The 16,573-nt window shown below is 40.9% G+C and overlaps 3 protein-coding genes and 1 long non-coding RNA gene across 4 annotated transcripts in view; 1 reads left to right on the top strand and 3 right to left on the bottom strand.

Annotated features, from left to right (window-relative positions):
• LOC137287305 (gamma-aminobutyric acid type B receptor subunit 1-like) overlaps positions 1-2,769 on the top strand; it is a 43,934-nt gene extending 41,165 nt beyond the window's left edge. Inside the window, exon 16 of the mRNA XM_067819543.1 lies at positions 1,763-2,769. Coding sequence (XP_067675644.1) covers positions 1,763-1,840 — 78 coding nt within the window. The 3' untranslated portion in view covers positions 1,841-2,769. The remainder of the gene's footprint in view (positions 1-1,762) is intronic.
• Positions 2,770-5,071: 2,302 nt separating this feature from the next.
• Positions 5,072-8,767, bottom strand: LOC137287375 (uncharacterized). The gene is made up of 2 exons (XR_010957027.1): positions 8,642-8,767; positions 5,072-7,315 (listed from the first exon to the last, which is right to left on the bottom strand). It is a non-coding gene; the product is annotated as an uncharacterized lncRNA (long non-coding RNA).
• Positions 8,768-9,281: 514 nt separating this feature from the next.
• LOC137287808 (gamma-aminobutyric acid type B receptor subunit 2-like) lies at positions 9,282-11,628 on the bottom strand. Its single transcript, XM_067820197.1, has 3 exons — positions 11,434-11,628; positions 10,267-10,455; positions 9,282-9,305 (listed from the first exon to the last, which is right to left on the bottom strand). The coding sequence occupies exons 1-3, from the start codon at positions 11,626-11,628 to the stop codon at positions 9,282-9,284; spliced, it is 408 nt and encodes a 135-aa protein (XP_067676298.1).
• A 3,753-nt stretch (positions 11,629-15,381) lies between these two features.
• Positions 15,382-16,573, bottom strand: part of LOC137287807 (gamma-aminobutyric acid type B receptor subunit 1-like) — a 40,685-nt gene continuing 39,493 nt past the window's right edge. Inside the window, exons 11-12 of the mRNA XM_067820195.1 lie at positions 16,376-16,453; positions 15,382-15,536 (exon numbers count right to left, since the gene is read on the bottom strand). Coding sequence (XP_067676296.1) covers positions 15,382-15,536; positions 16,376-16,453 — 233 coding nt within the window. The remainder of the gene's footprint in view (positions 15,537-16,375; positions 16,454-16,573) is intronic.

Raw genomic sequence — 16,573 nt, 5'->3', positions numbered from 1 at the left:
CCATTCCATAGTAGACCAAATATCCCACATCCGAGGTCCCGTGTTTGGCATTGTCCACTCACTGTCCACCCGCTGACTGGCACGTTACTATCACAGGTCCAAAATTAACAACCTTTGATTCTTTTAAAAGATTACCAGCAGAAGAGAACGCTAATCTACTGCTGCTAAGCTAGTTTAACTAGTTAGTTGTAAGTATCCAGTTAATTTCCAAAGCCCATGTTAATATATTGTTACTTGAGTAACGTGACCAAATAAAGATGACAACCTAATCTGGAGTAACGTGACCAAATAAATATGACAACCTAATCTGGAGTAAAGTGACCAAATAAAGATAACAACCTAATCTGGAGTAACGTGACCAAATAAAGATGACAACCTAATCTGGAGTATCGTGACCAAATAGAGATGACAACCTAATCTGGAGTAAAGTGACCAAATAAAGATAACAACCTAATCTGGAGTAACGTGACCAAATAAAGATGACAACCTAATCTGGAGTAACGTGACCAAATAAAGATGACAATCTAATCTGGAGTAAAGTGACCAAATAAAGATAACAACCTAATCTGGAGTAACGTGACCAAATAAAGATGACAACCTAATCTGGAGTAACGTGACCAAATAAAGATGACAACCTAATCTGGAGTAAAGTGACCAAATAAAGATAACAACCTAATCTGGAGTAACGTGGTCAAATAAAGATGACAACCTAATCTGGAGTATCGTGACCAAATAAAGATGACAACCTAATCTGGAGTAAAGTGACCAAATAAAGATAACAACCTAATCTGGAGTAACGTGACCAAATAAAGATGACAACCTAATCTGGAGTAAAGTGACCAAATAAAGATAACAACCTAATCTGGAGTAACGTGACCAAATAAAGATGACAACCTAACCTGGAGTAACGTGACCAAATAAAGATGACAACCTAATCTGGAGTAAAGTGACCAAATAAAGATAACAACCTAATCTGGAGTAACGTGACCAAATAAAGATAACAACCTAATCTGGAGTAACGTGACCAAATAAAGATGACAACCTAATCTGGAGTAAAGTGACCAAATAAAGATAACAACCTAATCTGGAGTAACGTGACCAAATAAAGATGACAACCTAATCTGGAGTATCGTGACCAAATAGAGATAACAACCTAATCTGGAGTAACGTGGTCAAATAAAGATGACAACCTAATCTGGAGTAACGTGGTCAAATAAAGATGACAACCTAATCACTTATCCTCAATGTATTTAAGAGTAAGGTGTAAGAATATGAATCTAGTAAAGTCGACAACAAGTTCAATGTCATTCCTTTGTTACTTTGCTTTTTTAGTAGCAAGCTGAAAACAGAAATTAAAGTCGACAACGAAATCACTGCTAATGAACTGTTACTAAACATATTCAACAATAACAATGAACTGTTACTAAACATATTCAACAATAAACACTGAAAGTCCTCTTACTAATTAAACACTACAACCCAAACAATACACGTGGTTCGTTACTCAACGTCTTCAACAGTAAAAGGTATGTCTGAAATAAAGACTTCAACTAAACCGATCAATACTTAGTTTATTGTAACTGTATTTGTATTAAACAAGGTTAGACATTATTTTGAAAATTCTTATTCCAGTATTGCATGTCAGTGAAGACAGCAAATATCGATATCGTGATATGGTCAGTCGTAAACAAAATACGGTTCACTGGTTTAACATACTCGCTATTCTGTCGGTTGCAAAGAGATATGTATTATATGGTTTCAGAAAGATAAAGAGATAGAACTAATGAAAGAGAAGCTGGATAGAGCTCTTGGTGCTGTGGTGGCCAAAGAAGACGCTTGACCAGACCTAGAAAACAGTGAATACTCTACGACGTCAGTGCCGAGTACTGTGGGGACATTTGTTCCCAGGAAAATGTGGCAGTGAAATTCGCCGCTTGTACCAGGCTTCCTCAAGTTACATCGACGTGTACACACGTGTCGTGTATGTGAGCTAGCGGCAGGGTGTCATGCTGAGCCGAAGTCCACAATATATTCACAGCGGTCTGTAATGATATATGACATACGAAGTTTGACAGGAAAACCAGTGACGAATATCATGGACAACGATCCGTTAAAATGTCATCAAGTCGCATCTAGTCGAGTTGGTCCATCCTCAGTATCCTGCACATGTTTAACCTACACATGGTCCCCAATGTCTTAGGACCCGCATATCGTTCCTTCCTGTAAACATTCACACGGATAGCTTAGTACTGGGGACATTGTACCAAATTTCCCAGTTAACCGCTTTATAAATACGTCACGCATCATTACAAATTTACACTTATATGGTCTTAAAGTTTGTAATGATTATGTTATATACAAGGCTCGACAATGCGTTTATGTCAGCCATGGCGGAGGGGTAGCCTAGTGGTTCATACCGAAGCCCAGCCTAGACCCGGGTTCGATTCCCCACATGGATACAATGTGAGAAGTATATTCCTGGTTTCCCTCGCCTTGATATTGCTGAAATATTGCTAAACGCGGCGTAAAACCAAACTAACTCACTCTCTCATGTCCACCTTACAGAGCCTGGAAAAATGTGTGTACGTGCCCATGAAAATACGCCAGTGTCAGGTTTCAAATGTTGTATTAGTTTGAACGTGGTCAATGTTGGCAGCTATTTCATCATGTAAATATCGTATCAATGCATAGGATTCTTTGTTCGACCACCAGAGACTGTGCATTCTTAACGAATTCTTAAATATGTGTATAAAACAACATAGCAGAAATGAACACGACGTATATATGCATGTTTAACACTTTGCTGTTAGGGCAGCTTTAAAGTAAATAATTTTAGATGGAAAGGAAATTCGTTTCCCGTTTCATGTAGTCTTTTAATTTTGAGCAAAGAGGCATATTTCAAAGGACGTCACAGCGCATTACACATGATCCATGCTTGCCTTGACACTAGACTAACGGAATCGGGATCGTGGTCCAAGTTGGCCAGGTCGATAATGATGATGTCAGTCACTGGGCTATCTGGTCCAGACTTGTATATCCGCATGGCTGGACAATTGCTGAATGCTATGGTAATCGACAACAAACTACCATAATTGTATTTTTATAAATGAAAACAAACACAAAATCTTACTTCTATGGTATTTTTGGCGGGAGTAGATGGCGAGGCGCTCAGAAACAACAGGATGTCCACAGCAGTGCCACGGCGCCAAAATACCCTTTAAATCGGGAATTTGTCATTTAACTTTATTATCAAGACAGGGTCATCAGATATGCCTTGAATGCCTTGCTCACCATATTGAAAAAGTCAAAACCTTCACGCAAATTGAGTGATCAGGTATTTGTACGGACGGAACCGCTGTTACAAATCGCTATTTGATTAGAATGAAGGAGCTGCGTTTCCCGCGATTATGACCACTTGAAAGTATTATAGTGTTGTGACAAGCGTGAGCAGTGGCTTGCAAATACGTGCATATCTACGTTATCAACTGTCCCTACATTGTTTTGATAATTGGGGTGACCTCCAAGCAGCTTTTAGTCATATCGATGTCCACCTACTTGGCGGGACTTCTTGACCATACACACGTAAACAGAAGACATGGGCGTCACCTCATAGTCACCATCTACAGCGTCAACATATACTTAAGCAGCAAAAGATATGCAAATCTGCTTCGTCGGGTTTTTAGGTAGAAGACATAAACATGAACGTGTACTTTTCTGAGATTTCATTTTATTCGAATATTGCGTTTCTTTTCCTGTTTAGTATACTTGAGTCACGTTCAAGGCTGGGGTTACCATCGTGTGGAATTGACAACGTAGGCTTAATATACTCTTAAAGAAAAGTGGGGGATCTTCATTTACTTGTTTTATGTACGATTAAAGATATTGATTTATCGGAGTCAATCAATGTCGATATGATATCAAATGTTAAAAGGGTACATCAACATTTGCACTTCCTTACAGCCACAGTTATTTGGAATGTAGTCGCTTTTGAAAGATGACTGGTGTATGGCATGTAATTTCCATGTTTACGATTTTCATTTTAAAACAAACAACTAGAAACAAACACTAACAAATGTGTGATGCATGATGTGGATCAAAATTAATGTTCTAAGTGATTTCTCGACCTTCTTGAAAAAACGTAAATTTTAAGAATGGGACCCCATGCACGTGTGTGGGGCTACTGCGTTGTGCACGTGCATATCATGCGCTGTGTTTAGGGGTGGTGATAGAGGGAAATGGTGGTGTCTGCCCATGAAGATGTCTGTCTTTGAAACGTTTGTTAACGTTTACACTTCCTATCAAAATTGCAGGTTCATTATCCCCTACCTTTTTGAAAAGTACATGTGTGCAAGGAATATTTCTCTGTACCCATTATTCCAGGCATGGGAGGCACAACGCTGTCATATGAACAGATATGAATAATTATCAACCAACGACTATCTCGACACAACAGTATTCCTCCCTCTGCGTATAGATGCATGTTTGCTTTCACTGCCATAAAATATGAGTGATGGGTACTTTATTGTTTGAACTATAGGCTGACTGACCGTACATGGTGGAGTCCATATCTACTTGTAGTAGCTCCTGTTGTGCGTTAGCTCCTCAAGGGTTCGATTTCCCATGTGGGCACAACGAGAGAAGCCCATTTCTGGTATCCCCTGCCGTAATATTGCTGGGTTATTGTTTAAAGTGGCCCCAAACCCAACTCAGTCAGTCTAGTAGCTTACAGCGTCAGGAATGATCTTCGAAGGTGGCGCCGCGTGACACAGACACGTTCCTATGCCAACCATCAAGTCAGTCTAACCTATTCTAACACCGTTCCATATTCATGATCGTGGATTATAGCAAATTGTTATTGGTCCTAGACCTGCACGACTTCCAGCTTTCACGTTATCAAGCTGATACAACCGTAAATAACTGGAATATTGTCCAAAGGGGCGTAAAACCACTTCATTCTCACACTACCGTCACATCTTGGTTTGCTGGTTTGATGAAAAGGTTGTTATACGTGGAAGCTGTTCTTACCAAGATTCCTAATGGGAAATCTAAAGGAGAAAAACACATGGTGATCAAGGGTTCGATATGTTTGTAGTTTATTCAATCAGATATAACGGGTGTAAAACAATCACGATCACAGTACAGACAAAAATTTAACAACTGTATATGAGCAGAAAAGGAACTACGGATCTCGTATAGTGGAATTCCCATTTTTCTGGAACACACCTTCCGGTCTCTACACATTTTCATCAGTATGTATCTAAAGAATTCATCGTTTTTACTCGAATGTGTTGCACAAGATGTGGTGAATTCCGGTTGTGTCCGACTCTCTTTGAAAATAAATTCTTGAACCCCCGATAACTCGAACTTTTCCGGGTAGCCATTGTGTAAACCTAATCACATTTATCTTACCTCACATAAATGTCGTTTTCTGATTGGCTAAGCGTTCTTCTATCATTTCCAATGTACCCTGCTTACAAATGAGGTACATTTCAAGGTACCGCGCTGAAAATAGAAACTCAATCAGTACTTCGTGGTAGTACTTCTTTATCTCTAATAACATCGAATCACGAATGATGAACGGAAATTACCTATGCTTCGCGAACGCAAATCGATGGACGGGAGGTAACTCTAAACCCGTTTTTCCTGGGGCGTAGTTTACACGTGATATCCCCGATGGCAACAAGCAGGTGACTCTGGACGTGACAGCTGGAATGATGTTTCAGACAGCTGACTCACGTCCGTTACATCTTCTCTGTCAGTAGTGTCTTCGCGGTAATGGCTGACTCCACCACCCACCTAACAAACCGGATAAACAACTCCTCTGATATCTGACCTCGAGGGCCATCATGAACGGCAAGAGAGTGAATGCTTCCTATTTGGACCGTCTGTTGTGGGTACTTTTTCTTCCGACCGTCTGCAGAGGTTCCGGTTCTTCACATGCTAAGTGCTCTCTTATAAAGTCTTATTTGGGTAATATTTCATCCACCGTATCATATTACTCCCTATGGAATAGAAATTAGTTTTTCGGCGCACGTCGTAGTCAATAGTATCCAGATTGTCAGTCAGTCCACCAGCAGTTGACAATGCCTTGGACTCTCGTCTTTGGTTGAGAGGTACTTTGTTGTTCCTTTGTTTGATTTATATACCACAGCGTCACGTTGGTCGGTCAGACAGTCACGTACAAATTAAATGAAAAAATGCATTTTATCCTTCAGATTATTTTCGCTCCTTTTTTAATCTGCATGATTACTATTTTCTTCTTTCATACGTTTGTTCTGTTCTTCCGATCGACGAGCCATGAAACAGAATTATAGCGCGGCATGCTAACATTAGGCATACTGGTGAAAGCTGTTGTTGCTGCTGTTGTAACTGGTGAGGAGGAAGATTATGATGATTTGGATGATGATGCTCATTCGTCGTTGTAACGCATCTCTCGGTGTTTACATGTTACAGCACGGGTGAGGTAAATGTATATCATTCGACCTCAGTAGTAACTATCTCGTACAGTTTGGCCCTGCTCACAGTAACGTAGTGCCATGGATGGACGGTTGTCTCGGATGCAATTACTTGCTGTACACAGTTGCGTCCCTTTGGCACACCAGGAACCTTTGAACGTTTGGTTTGAACCCAGGTTCTCCTTGAATATGTTTTTTGCCTGCCAGCACCATGGGTTTCATGACTTTGGACATTCCTCGCACATCAAGTCGACACGCCTTGATTTAACTGTAAGAGATTTCAAGGTGGCGTTACCCCTGGCGTTACCCATCCCACCCACTCAGCCACTCACAATAAAGACACCTGTGATGATCCGGGATAGAACTGGTTTTCAGCAACCCATAACAGTAAAAGACAACTAACGGGATCGAGTGTCAGGCTCTCTGACTTGGTAGACACATCGTATCCCAATCGCATAGATCGATGCTCATTTTTAGATCACTGTATTCTGACAGCTTGTGGTAAGTCATGAGTCTGGCATATCTTTATGACACAACTGAAAATGACTTTGGTGTTGCCATAACAGTCTCTGTGGAAACATGTTGATCTAACGGGGTGGGGCAACTATAAACTGGACAGTTCTTGAAAGAAACGGTGGTGCTGATTGTTGAAGATGTTGAGTTCAAAGATATCCCGCAACAAGTTTGGGGACGGAGGTTGAAAATGGTTGGTGGTGTTAGGCCTTTGGTGATAACGCCTCACCCCCTGGGTCGTCCGTATTGGGTGGGGCCATCTTGTCCCCTGCAGGTGTAGACGCCTCTTTGACGAGGAGCTTCATCTGCTCCAGCTGCTCGTGTAGCTTCGCTATTTCGTTGTCTTTCTGGAATATGTAAGACAGAGTAGTAAAGATGGATGGCTTCACATGGCATATACAACACAGGCTAATTTACATAACGTACAAGAAAGTTGAATTGATATGACTGTAATGATCAGATGTACCTGAAGACAAAGGAAACTGTCCTTTTTTGTAAGTATATGTTATTTTATATAACATTGTACTATTTTGTCATTTGTCACAATTTGTGTCGATACAGATGGCATATGAGACACCAGAGGATTGAAAACAGTTGGAGTTGTTTGCACAATGTCAACCAAAGAGTGTGTCAACTCAACTGATTATGAACCTGTCGTAGGCGTCCCTCCTTCTCCCCATGTGGGGAGGGGAACAACCGGTCATGGCAGTCCAGCAAGGCTTTAACAACAAGTGATGCATGTGGTCGGACATTACAATGGCGGGTGGTGACGTTACGTCCGTGAATACACACAAAGGGTACAACATGATCTTGAACGATGTTTTTCCCTAGCCTTACACTGTTCCAATTCAATTTGTCATAAACATGCATGGTCTGTGAATACACCCGTGAAGATCCGGGTTAGAATCGATCTACGATACTGGTGTTCATGTTGACGTGACGAATCAGGTGCACTTGCTGGCCCGCGACATGTTACAGATTTAGATCAATTTAAACATATTTATTCAAGAGAATGGCTCGAGTACAAGTTATTCTAACTTGGCGTAACCCTATCTTAATTACAATGCTTATGTGCAAAAGTGAAACAAACCATATATATTAAATGGGATAGATAAATATTGCAAATGGAGCATAAAACATTTGCATTAAAGTAATGCATTAAATACTTGACTTATTGAGATCATAAACATTACATCACGTTATGGAACTTATGGAGATTGAGTTATAGTTTGCATCTTCTTTAAAAATCTGAATATTGTCCTTCAGTTAATATCGCAGACAGACAACGTTTAACATTAAAGTTTCTGGTTAAGAGCGTCCACATCTATTTTCCAGCAAGTCGTGCTGTGATCATCATGACATGCACACATCCAAGTTGTGTACGGTGCATTAATATGTACATGCGAATTCTGAATCATTAGGTGGAAATTTCTTCATGAAAATTTAATGAAAGATTGGATATACTGCCGTTTTGTGTCAAGTTCTATTTTTCGTGTGCAACTCTTCGTTGGTTAACAATAGAAGAGCGTCCAGTGGTGAATGGGGGTCATTGATAAGATTGCTGTTTTACGACATAATGTTGTCTAACCTACGATATCTGTGTGATGGGGTAATGTCTACAGTACAACATACCATACATCCAAGACGAACAGGGAGTCTTGTTTATCACCTACTTGTTTCAGTATGTGGGAGGGGTCGTCAATGCTGGAGATGTGGGTTGACGTGACCGTTGCTTCCTTTCCAATCGTGAGTCCCCGGTCGGGTTCGGGATTTAGGCGGTGATTCCGATACTGCAGGACCTGAACAGATTTTGTTGCTTTAGATACTTTCACCGTCGTCGTCGTCTTTGTCAGTATTGTTGTTGCTGTTGTTGCTGTTGTTATCTCCATCATCGTTAAGTCAAAATACTGATTACATAACAGTCTCGATTCCTGCTGATCTAGTTCCGTCCTAGGAGTACAATCACCAGTCCAGAATATTTATATCAACTCATACAAATGGATATATAATAATCAATCACTAACATTTTATATATCACTCGTATATTGCAACACTATGCTCCTTCTAAAACTTGCAAACATGTCGTACAAAGACAAAGACAAAGACAAAGGGAAATCTGTAAATAAGGGAAATCTCAAAACGAGGCTCAGCGGTTTGAAAATTTTGGTGGTCTTGAACGGCACTGATATTACGTCAGTCACATCGTACGTTGAAAAAAAATACACTTAAAAGCACATGAAAGGTGTAACCGGTGAGTCAGATGAAGTGTGAATCATTTTACGACCTCATCAAACAGGATCAGTCTGTGACGTCTTAGTTTGGGGCCTGCTGCCAAACCTGGCCATGACATACAGAAATAACTATAAGATTGAAAGTCATTTGTTAATACCATTTTCTTATGAAAAAGGAATTGGGATTTCGTGTAATTTCATAGTTGTTTGTAGTGCCTCTTTTAACTTTCACGCGCGAAAATTCGGATCAGCTGAAAAGTAGGTCATTGGTCCATGAGACTCATGTTCCATTTTGGATTTGATCGTCATAGACGCACAGGCCAGAAGAAGAATAGTATGATACTTTTTTGCACATAAAAACAACAATACCATTTGAACACATCATATCCACAGGTTAAAAGCTGTCACTTTCGGGCCTTCAGCACACAATAATACACCGTCACCATCAATTTCAACCTACCTTACAAACATTGTGGTCACAATATTAATTCGTCATAATATAACGTTATGTCACAACGTAATAACAGCGTTATACCTTGGACTCCTCGCAACGTTATAACGTTTATCATAACCTGAAGTCACGAGAGAGTTGTCCGAAAAACCTTTCCCTTTGAGATTCTTTCAATACTACTAAGCTCCAGCTTCAGAAAACATAAGACCAAAACAACATGCAAACTGACAAATAAAGATTGACATGAATTTCTGCTTTGTTTCTTGAGTACTTATTGTTCACTACTTATTGTATTCAACTATAAACGTTAAATAGAACGTTAAGACAACGTAAAATACGTCAGCACTAAATAACTCCAACCTCATGGCGGCGTGAAAATGACGTATCACAACGTCAGGCCACAGCGTTGTGATAACATAATGGGAGTCCACAGTATGATTTTGTAACAACAAAAGCATAACATCTTGACAACGTGAAATCTTTAGCTGGCTTAATGTCACTCGGTCACACTGGAAACGTCATCGCAGAACATGTCAACAAGAGAGGCTATCCGCAAACAAAACAATGACATCACTTCCGGTAGACAACAGCAGCATCACCTGTCACGATAACTTACTTTCGGTACAAATATGATACACTGTACGGCCGTGGCGGTGATGAAGTAGATTGTTGCCGTGATACCGTACTCCAAGTTCGGTTGTAAGGTCATGGTGGCGGTGATGATGATGTGGAGTATACCAAGGACGGCGGAGTTGTAGATGCATACGGCGATGTTCTTTGAGTCGTTGAGAGCTTCCACCTTCACCTATATCAGTACAAACAAATTCACTGTCTTACCAAAAGCTTCTGCCAACATTTCTATTCATGAGGTCTAAGAACTATTACCGAGGTCAAAGGCGTCCTCTCCGCCCGGAAATTTAAAATACTTTTTCGAAACAATACCTTTTCGAAAGAATTAAAGAGCAAGGGCAAAGAAGCACATTACAGTATATATTGTAAACAAATGATATATTTGTCGAAAACAGCTTACGGAAGAAATGCCAGAATGTATTACAAAAAAACGTGCTTGAACACGATGTAAGTATCTATACTGAAACGCCGCTATTGTACAATAAAGAAGTTGATCATCAATAAAGACTGTTTAGTATTCAGTTTCGATTCTGGTAAATTTGTCTCTGTTTGGGAATTTTCAAAACATACATACTTCTTTTTGTCCTGAAAGCCTTATTTAATACATCTTCATCAGCATACGAATTATACGCCGCGACAGCCTGTGCCGTGCGGATCCCGTGTCAACTATGGGAGGAAGTCTTTCACAGACAGCACGATACACAGTTTATTTATGTCTACCATGGGGTCATGTGCTGGCGGTATAGGGCCTGTAAGTCTCGGAAGGCACTACTTCCGGTACTAAGTTGGCTCCTCGTTCCCTTTTCGCGCCATCTAGCAATAGGAAAGACGGGACCCAGCTAACTTTCGGTAGCAGATTTCCTGTAACAAGTGTATCTTCAAGAACCAGTTCTTGTTTCAAATTGCGCAACCACCAAATATGACATTACCAGATCGGACAAAGTATACACTGGCTACAAGAGCTGTTGACAGTCATACAAGCTGGTTAATTTGTTGATGACTAAATTTGTCATTCCTGCAAGGATTAGCTGTTTCTTACTGTAAACTATCAACCATGAGACCATTCTCGCCGGAAGTAGTAAGCAGTCGCGAAGTGCTGTGACCTACATGCGGGCCCGAGTTTAGCCGAATGACCTTGAAGATGACGTCCTACCTTCTTGGTCTCCCAGGCGAGGAAGGCGCCCAGCATCAGCAGGATGCCCTGAACCGAGAACAACACGGCGTCGAAGTAGCGAATGTAGTTAGACTGGCAAATGGCTCCCAGATAGCGGAGGCGGATATCCCCATTGTCCTGTGTCTGGAGACAGATAGCAATGAGGAGAGTCAGCACTGACGTGAGGAGAGTCATCAGCAGTGACGTGAGGAGGTCAGCACAGACGTGAGGAGAGTCAGCATTGACGTGAGGTCAGCAGTGACGTGAGGAGAGTCAGCAGTGACGTGAGGAGAGTCAGCACTGACGTGAGGAGAGTAAGCACTGACGTGAGGAGAGTCAGCACTGACGTGAGGAAAGTCAGCAGTGACGTGAGTAGAGTCAGCACTGACGTGAGCAGGTCAGCTCTGACGTGAGGAGAGTCAGCAGTGACGTGAGTGGGCCTGCATTGGAGTGAGCGTGGTAGCTATGAAGTGAACGTTGACGGGATTAGGTGAACTTTTAAAGTAGTGGATGATCACTAAACTGAGTAGTTAGGTATTAAAGCCAGCGAGTGTTTCAATATTCGAGTAAGCGATGAGGTGAGTGGATGGGCATTGGAATGGAACCGTAATGAAACAAATGAACTCTGAACCGTGTGTTTGTTTGTTGTTTTACGTCGCACTCAGCACTAGTCCTGTTACACCTGATCCCGTTAGTCTACGTAAAAGCATAGGTAAACTGAAGACCCTTCCAAGTGCACAAGCATAATAGTAAGTGCGTCAACACTGATGCAAGGGTGTCGACATGGGGTCAGTGGGTAAGATTTCTGTAATGGAACACTGAAGTAAAGTAATTCTTTATTATTTCAATTGCAAATCGATGTGCCCATCAGTCCACACACATCCTTCCCAACACATTTTGTTAATAACAGTGCGCATAAACATGAAATCAGGATCACCATATTGCTATCATCGATCAGCACTGACGTGTATGTAGCTACGACCTAAACCAATATTTATAAATTTAGTGTGTGTGTTTGTGTGTGCGTGCATACGTGCGTGAGTGCGTGAGTGCGCACGTGTGTTTGATAAGCTCCTGTTGGTGTTGCTGAAGTAAAACTGTAGTAGCAATTTATAATAGTTAAGCAACGCTACGCAATATATGTCTTAGAAAACTGCACAGTCACAGAGGCGTCGTCCAAACGCAAATTAGAGCTATCTACCCTTGGCTGAAAATGTCACGTTGTTCGGTACACTTAAAACGACCTTTCTGTTCAAAAAACAGACTAAAAATGTTTTCACCTGAACAGACACCAAATTCAGAGAAGCATGTTCTGTTTCGACAGGTTTGAAAGAAATATCTACCAGTAGTAGTCACATTAATGGTTACGGTGAAACCCGGTATGTGACACCAGGGCAAATGTTGGATTCGAACCTGAAACTTGCGGATCCAGGAAAATATTTCTTCGTAAATAATTAAGGCGCTTTATACAAAAGCACACAAATGAACCTGGCATTCTGTATTTTCCACGTGCGTTTGTGTAGCCTACCTCCACGGACAGCTCGTCCCAGCGTATGTACAGGGGGTCAAACACTGACCAGCTGACCAGCAGGACCAGGTTGAAGAGGGTCAGAGCAGCCACCATCAGAAACAAGTGGCTGTCCTTCAACACCTGGAATCACATACACTTCCATGTTGACAAGATAAACATAATAGTAATATAGAGCAGAAGAAAACATATTTATGATCTATTCAAGTGTGGTTGGTAGAGTAAAAGTAACTCTTTTGTTGATAATTTCATTGAAATGAAGATCATAGAGTTATTCTTTGACACAGTTATGCATTGTATAACAACCAAGTCTCATCCAGTCAACCAGTCGGTGATTGGGAACCGTTATGTGAGCCATGTCATATCAACTTTCTGTTGGGTAACGTTACCATATTCAGGTATCATGGAACCTACTGTTGCCGACCCGAGAAGATTCGGATCTTCAGTAACCTTGTAAGAAGAGACTAACAGGTTCGGGTGGTCAAGCTCGCTGACATGGTTGACGCATGTCATTGTATCCCAATTGCCTAGATCAATGCTGTTGATCATTGAATTGTTTGGTCCAGACTCGAGCACTTACAGACCACCGCCATATCTCTGTAATATTGCGGCATTAAACAACAACACATACCTTTTTCTGTAGTTTTACGTTGGTGAAAATTAAATGGACCCTCCAAGTTTTGGAAAACAGAGCACCAAATATTAAAGACCATCCCAGAATGGCTGGATACCGTCTTCCCTGGCAACAGGATACAAATTCTTCAACAACTACTAGTATCTAAATTACAAAATGGCTCAACTATAGTTGAGCGAAAAACGTATACACAATAGTAAATCAAAGTGGAATTAAGATAGCGAATCTTCGTGGCTTTTACCTTGCCAACTGAGCACTTGCCAACCTCATTGTCCCAATACATCGCTTAACCCCTTGTAATACAACCAGTAGCAGCGATTTGAATTTTTAAAGAACTTTTATCCTAAACTGAATAAAATTCTGAGATTCAAATCTTCAATTGGCAAGGTAAAATTATCAGGATTCGCAGTATTAATTTCACTTTATTTGATCTTCCTTTTGTGTATATTTCACTGCAAATAGCCTATACTGCATTTAACATGTAGCGTTAACGCAGTGTTGAGTGCTCCTGAGTCTGGAGTGAATCTTTGATGTAGCTCATTTACAGAGGATACACTCTATTTTATGTCCGCCTCATGTGATTTCAAAATATTTCACTCAACTGAGATTTCAATTTTTGTACTCTCTGTTTTACATTCGACTGTTTGTAATTGACGACAAAGACAAAATATCCTTTCTTTTCAAACTACAAAATTCATATGCATGTAATAACTCATTCTATGAGCAACCACTTATGGTGGCGTGAAGAGATGACAAGTGGGAGAGGCGGGTGTATAATCACACAGATTTGAGGGGAGATTTTTTTTTTTTGTAAGATGAAGAAGAAAAAGAACCAGCTGTAACATAGCTTACCGTACATGCCATAGAGGGTTCCAGGGCTGAGACGAACACAGCCACATAGGTCAATATACAGCCGATGAGGATTATATTATTGATACGTGGCGAAGACAGCTTAATAAATCTGAAAACAATTCCATGATAAGGTTTACTAAATGTAATTTTACAATTGCACGTGTTTAATAATAACACCCTTAATGCGCATGTTGCTGTCAGGAAGACGGAAGATGATTTTCTTTAAGCAAAAAAGTAAATAGTCGAATCCAGACACTGATTGCAATGATTTATTTGCAGATATACGGTAGTATTTAGTCATACGTGAGTGGATGGATTGGTTCCAACAAGCAAAACGTCATTAACTGAGCCATGAATCTGAAGACGATGATCACAAATTAATCGATTATCACCCTCTAATTTATATCCATTATTTGCGACCAATCATTGTAATTGGAAAGACAGAGTACGTTAAACATTCAGATAGATGTTTATTCACTGTATGACAGGGATTTGTGAAAGTGTATTGAGTGCGTATTAAGAACCTATACACTTATGCTTATACTTATATTTGACTATATTATACATGTACAATGTAAATTAAGTGTGTACTTAGTACGTACAGACTTACACTTATTCCTGTAAATAAAAAAATATTTATGGCCACTGGGAAACATGAAACCCCCAGTACCCCATCCCAGAGCTCATGAAATCGTTGGCATTGTAATTTTTTTACAGATGATCGCCATATGGGAATACCGTTAAACAGCAAACAACACCGATCCCTGTAGTACCCGGACCGCGAGGCACGAGTGACCATGCAGAAATAACCCTGGCGGCTCAAGAAGAAGGCCAACGACAGGTAACTCAGTCGGTCAGTCAACAAGGCGAGAGCATGTTACTACCACTGAGCTAGCCTGTTAACGTCGTGTTACAGTCAAGATACACAATATACTCACTTCACTTTTCTGTTATAGATGTTGAAGAAGAGGAAGGCAATAGAGGCCAGAAGACCTAGAGCAGCTAGGGTGCACATGAAGCCATATAGAACCGGCGACAAGGTCAAGGTCAACGTGTACGTCAATACGCCGTCTTTTGGAGGAACGCCACCTGAATATTGGATACAGATATGACGTTAGTAACAGTTGGCACTGATGGGTGCGCCACAGAAATCATGGTCAGGAACAAAGAGGCCTGTTCACTTGGTGTTTTCACGTTCATTTTCGGGTTAGTAGTTCGCGGTATTGTGCGATATCACACCACACTTCTATAAACGTCAACGCTGCATTTCTCTCATTAATACTATCAGCGAAGCTACCATATGACACTGCATTTCTCTCATTAATACTACCAGCGAAACTACCATGTGGTTTATTTAAAAAAAATACGTATTACGATTACAGTATGGAATTTCAAAAAATGAATCAATTAATGCAACCTTGCATCAAAGGTTGGTCGGTCTCGCGCCCCCACCGACGGAACATTATGTCACGCGAACCTCACTGAGTTATATCCCTTGGAACACTCTTCATAAATATCCTATACGCAACATATGATTGAGGCCAATTCGGGAAACACCGATAACACCGCGTGCGACAGTTTTCGATGTACAGGCCATTCGTTTACATTCCATATATGGCAATTGTCATCTGTTTGGCAGCTGCTCATCTCGAGCACATCTGTCTGTGTGTGTGCGTGCGTGTTGAGACAATCCAGTAAGTGACCTTAAAGACACAGTGCCTTTAAGAAGAGACCGAATGACGACCAAATGTGCCCAGGTTGGTGTCTTGGCATTTAGCATATCCTTTTATCTTACCACACACACAAAGGTCGTTTTCTGATTGGCTGCGCGCTCTTCTGTTATTTTCAATGTACTCCGCTTACAAGCTGTAGGGGACATGTGGAATCTGACCAAGTACACCATGCATACACCTGTTTAATGTACTCACCTTCCCAGCGAGCCAGCGTCAGGTCCAGCGTCCCTTCCTGGTCTTCTCTCACGACACATATCATCCTCCGTTCACCATCTGGAAAACGGTATTTGTCAACTGTAAACCCACTTCTTCTCAATGGTTGAGCTTAAGTAGGAGAGGGAAACACGTTTCGTTATGCAGGTGTTTCCCTTGAGACTGTCAGGATCTGTTCGA

Source organism: Haliotis asinina, chromosome 6 (genome assembly GCF_037392515.1).
Source record: "Haliotis asinina isolate JCU_RB_2024 chromosome 6, JCU_Hal_asi_v2, whole genome shotgun sequence".
Classification (NCBI taxonomy): domain Eukaryota; kingdom Metazoa; phylum Mollusca; class Gastropoda; order Lepetellida; family Haliotidae; genus Haliotis; species Haliotis asinina.
Note: the sequence above shows the minus strand (reverse complement) of the source record. Positions and strands in the feature narration are given on the sequence as shown.

Bases quoted from the DNA above. Each gene is read 5' to 3' on its own strand.
- LOC137287808 (XM_067820197.1), bottom strand. From the start codon at position 11,628: ATGACTCTCCTCACGTCAGTGCTGACTCTCCTCATTGCTATCTGTCTC. The intron at 10,456-11,433 runs GTAGGACGTCAT...GTACTGATATAG, and splicing joins TCGCCTGGGAGACCAAGAAG to GTGAAGGTGGAAGCTCTCAA. The intron at 9,306-10,266 runs GTAAGTTATCGT...TGTCATGGCCAG, and splicing joins GTATCATATTTGTACCGAAA to GTTTGGCAGCAGGCCCCAAA.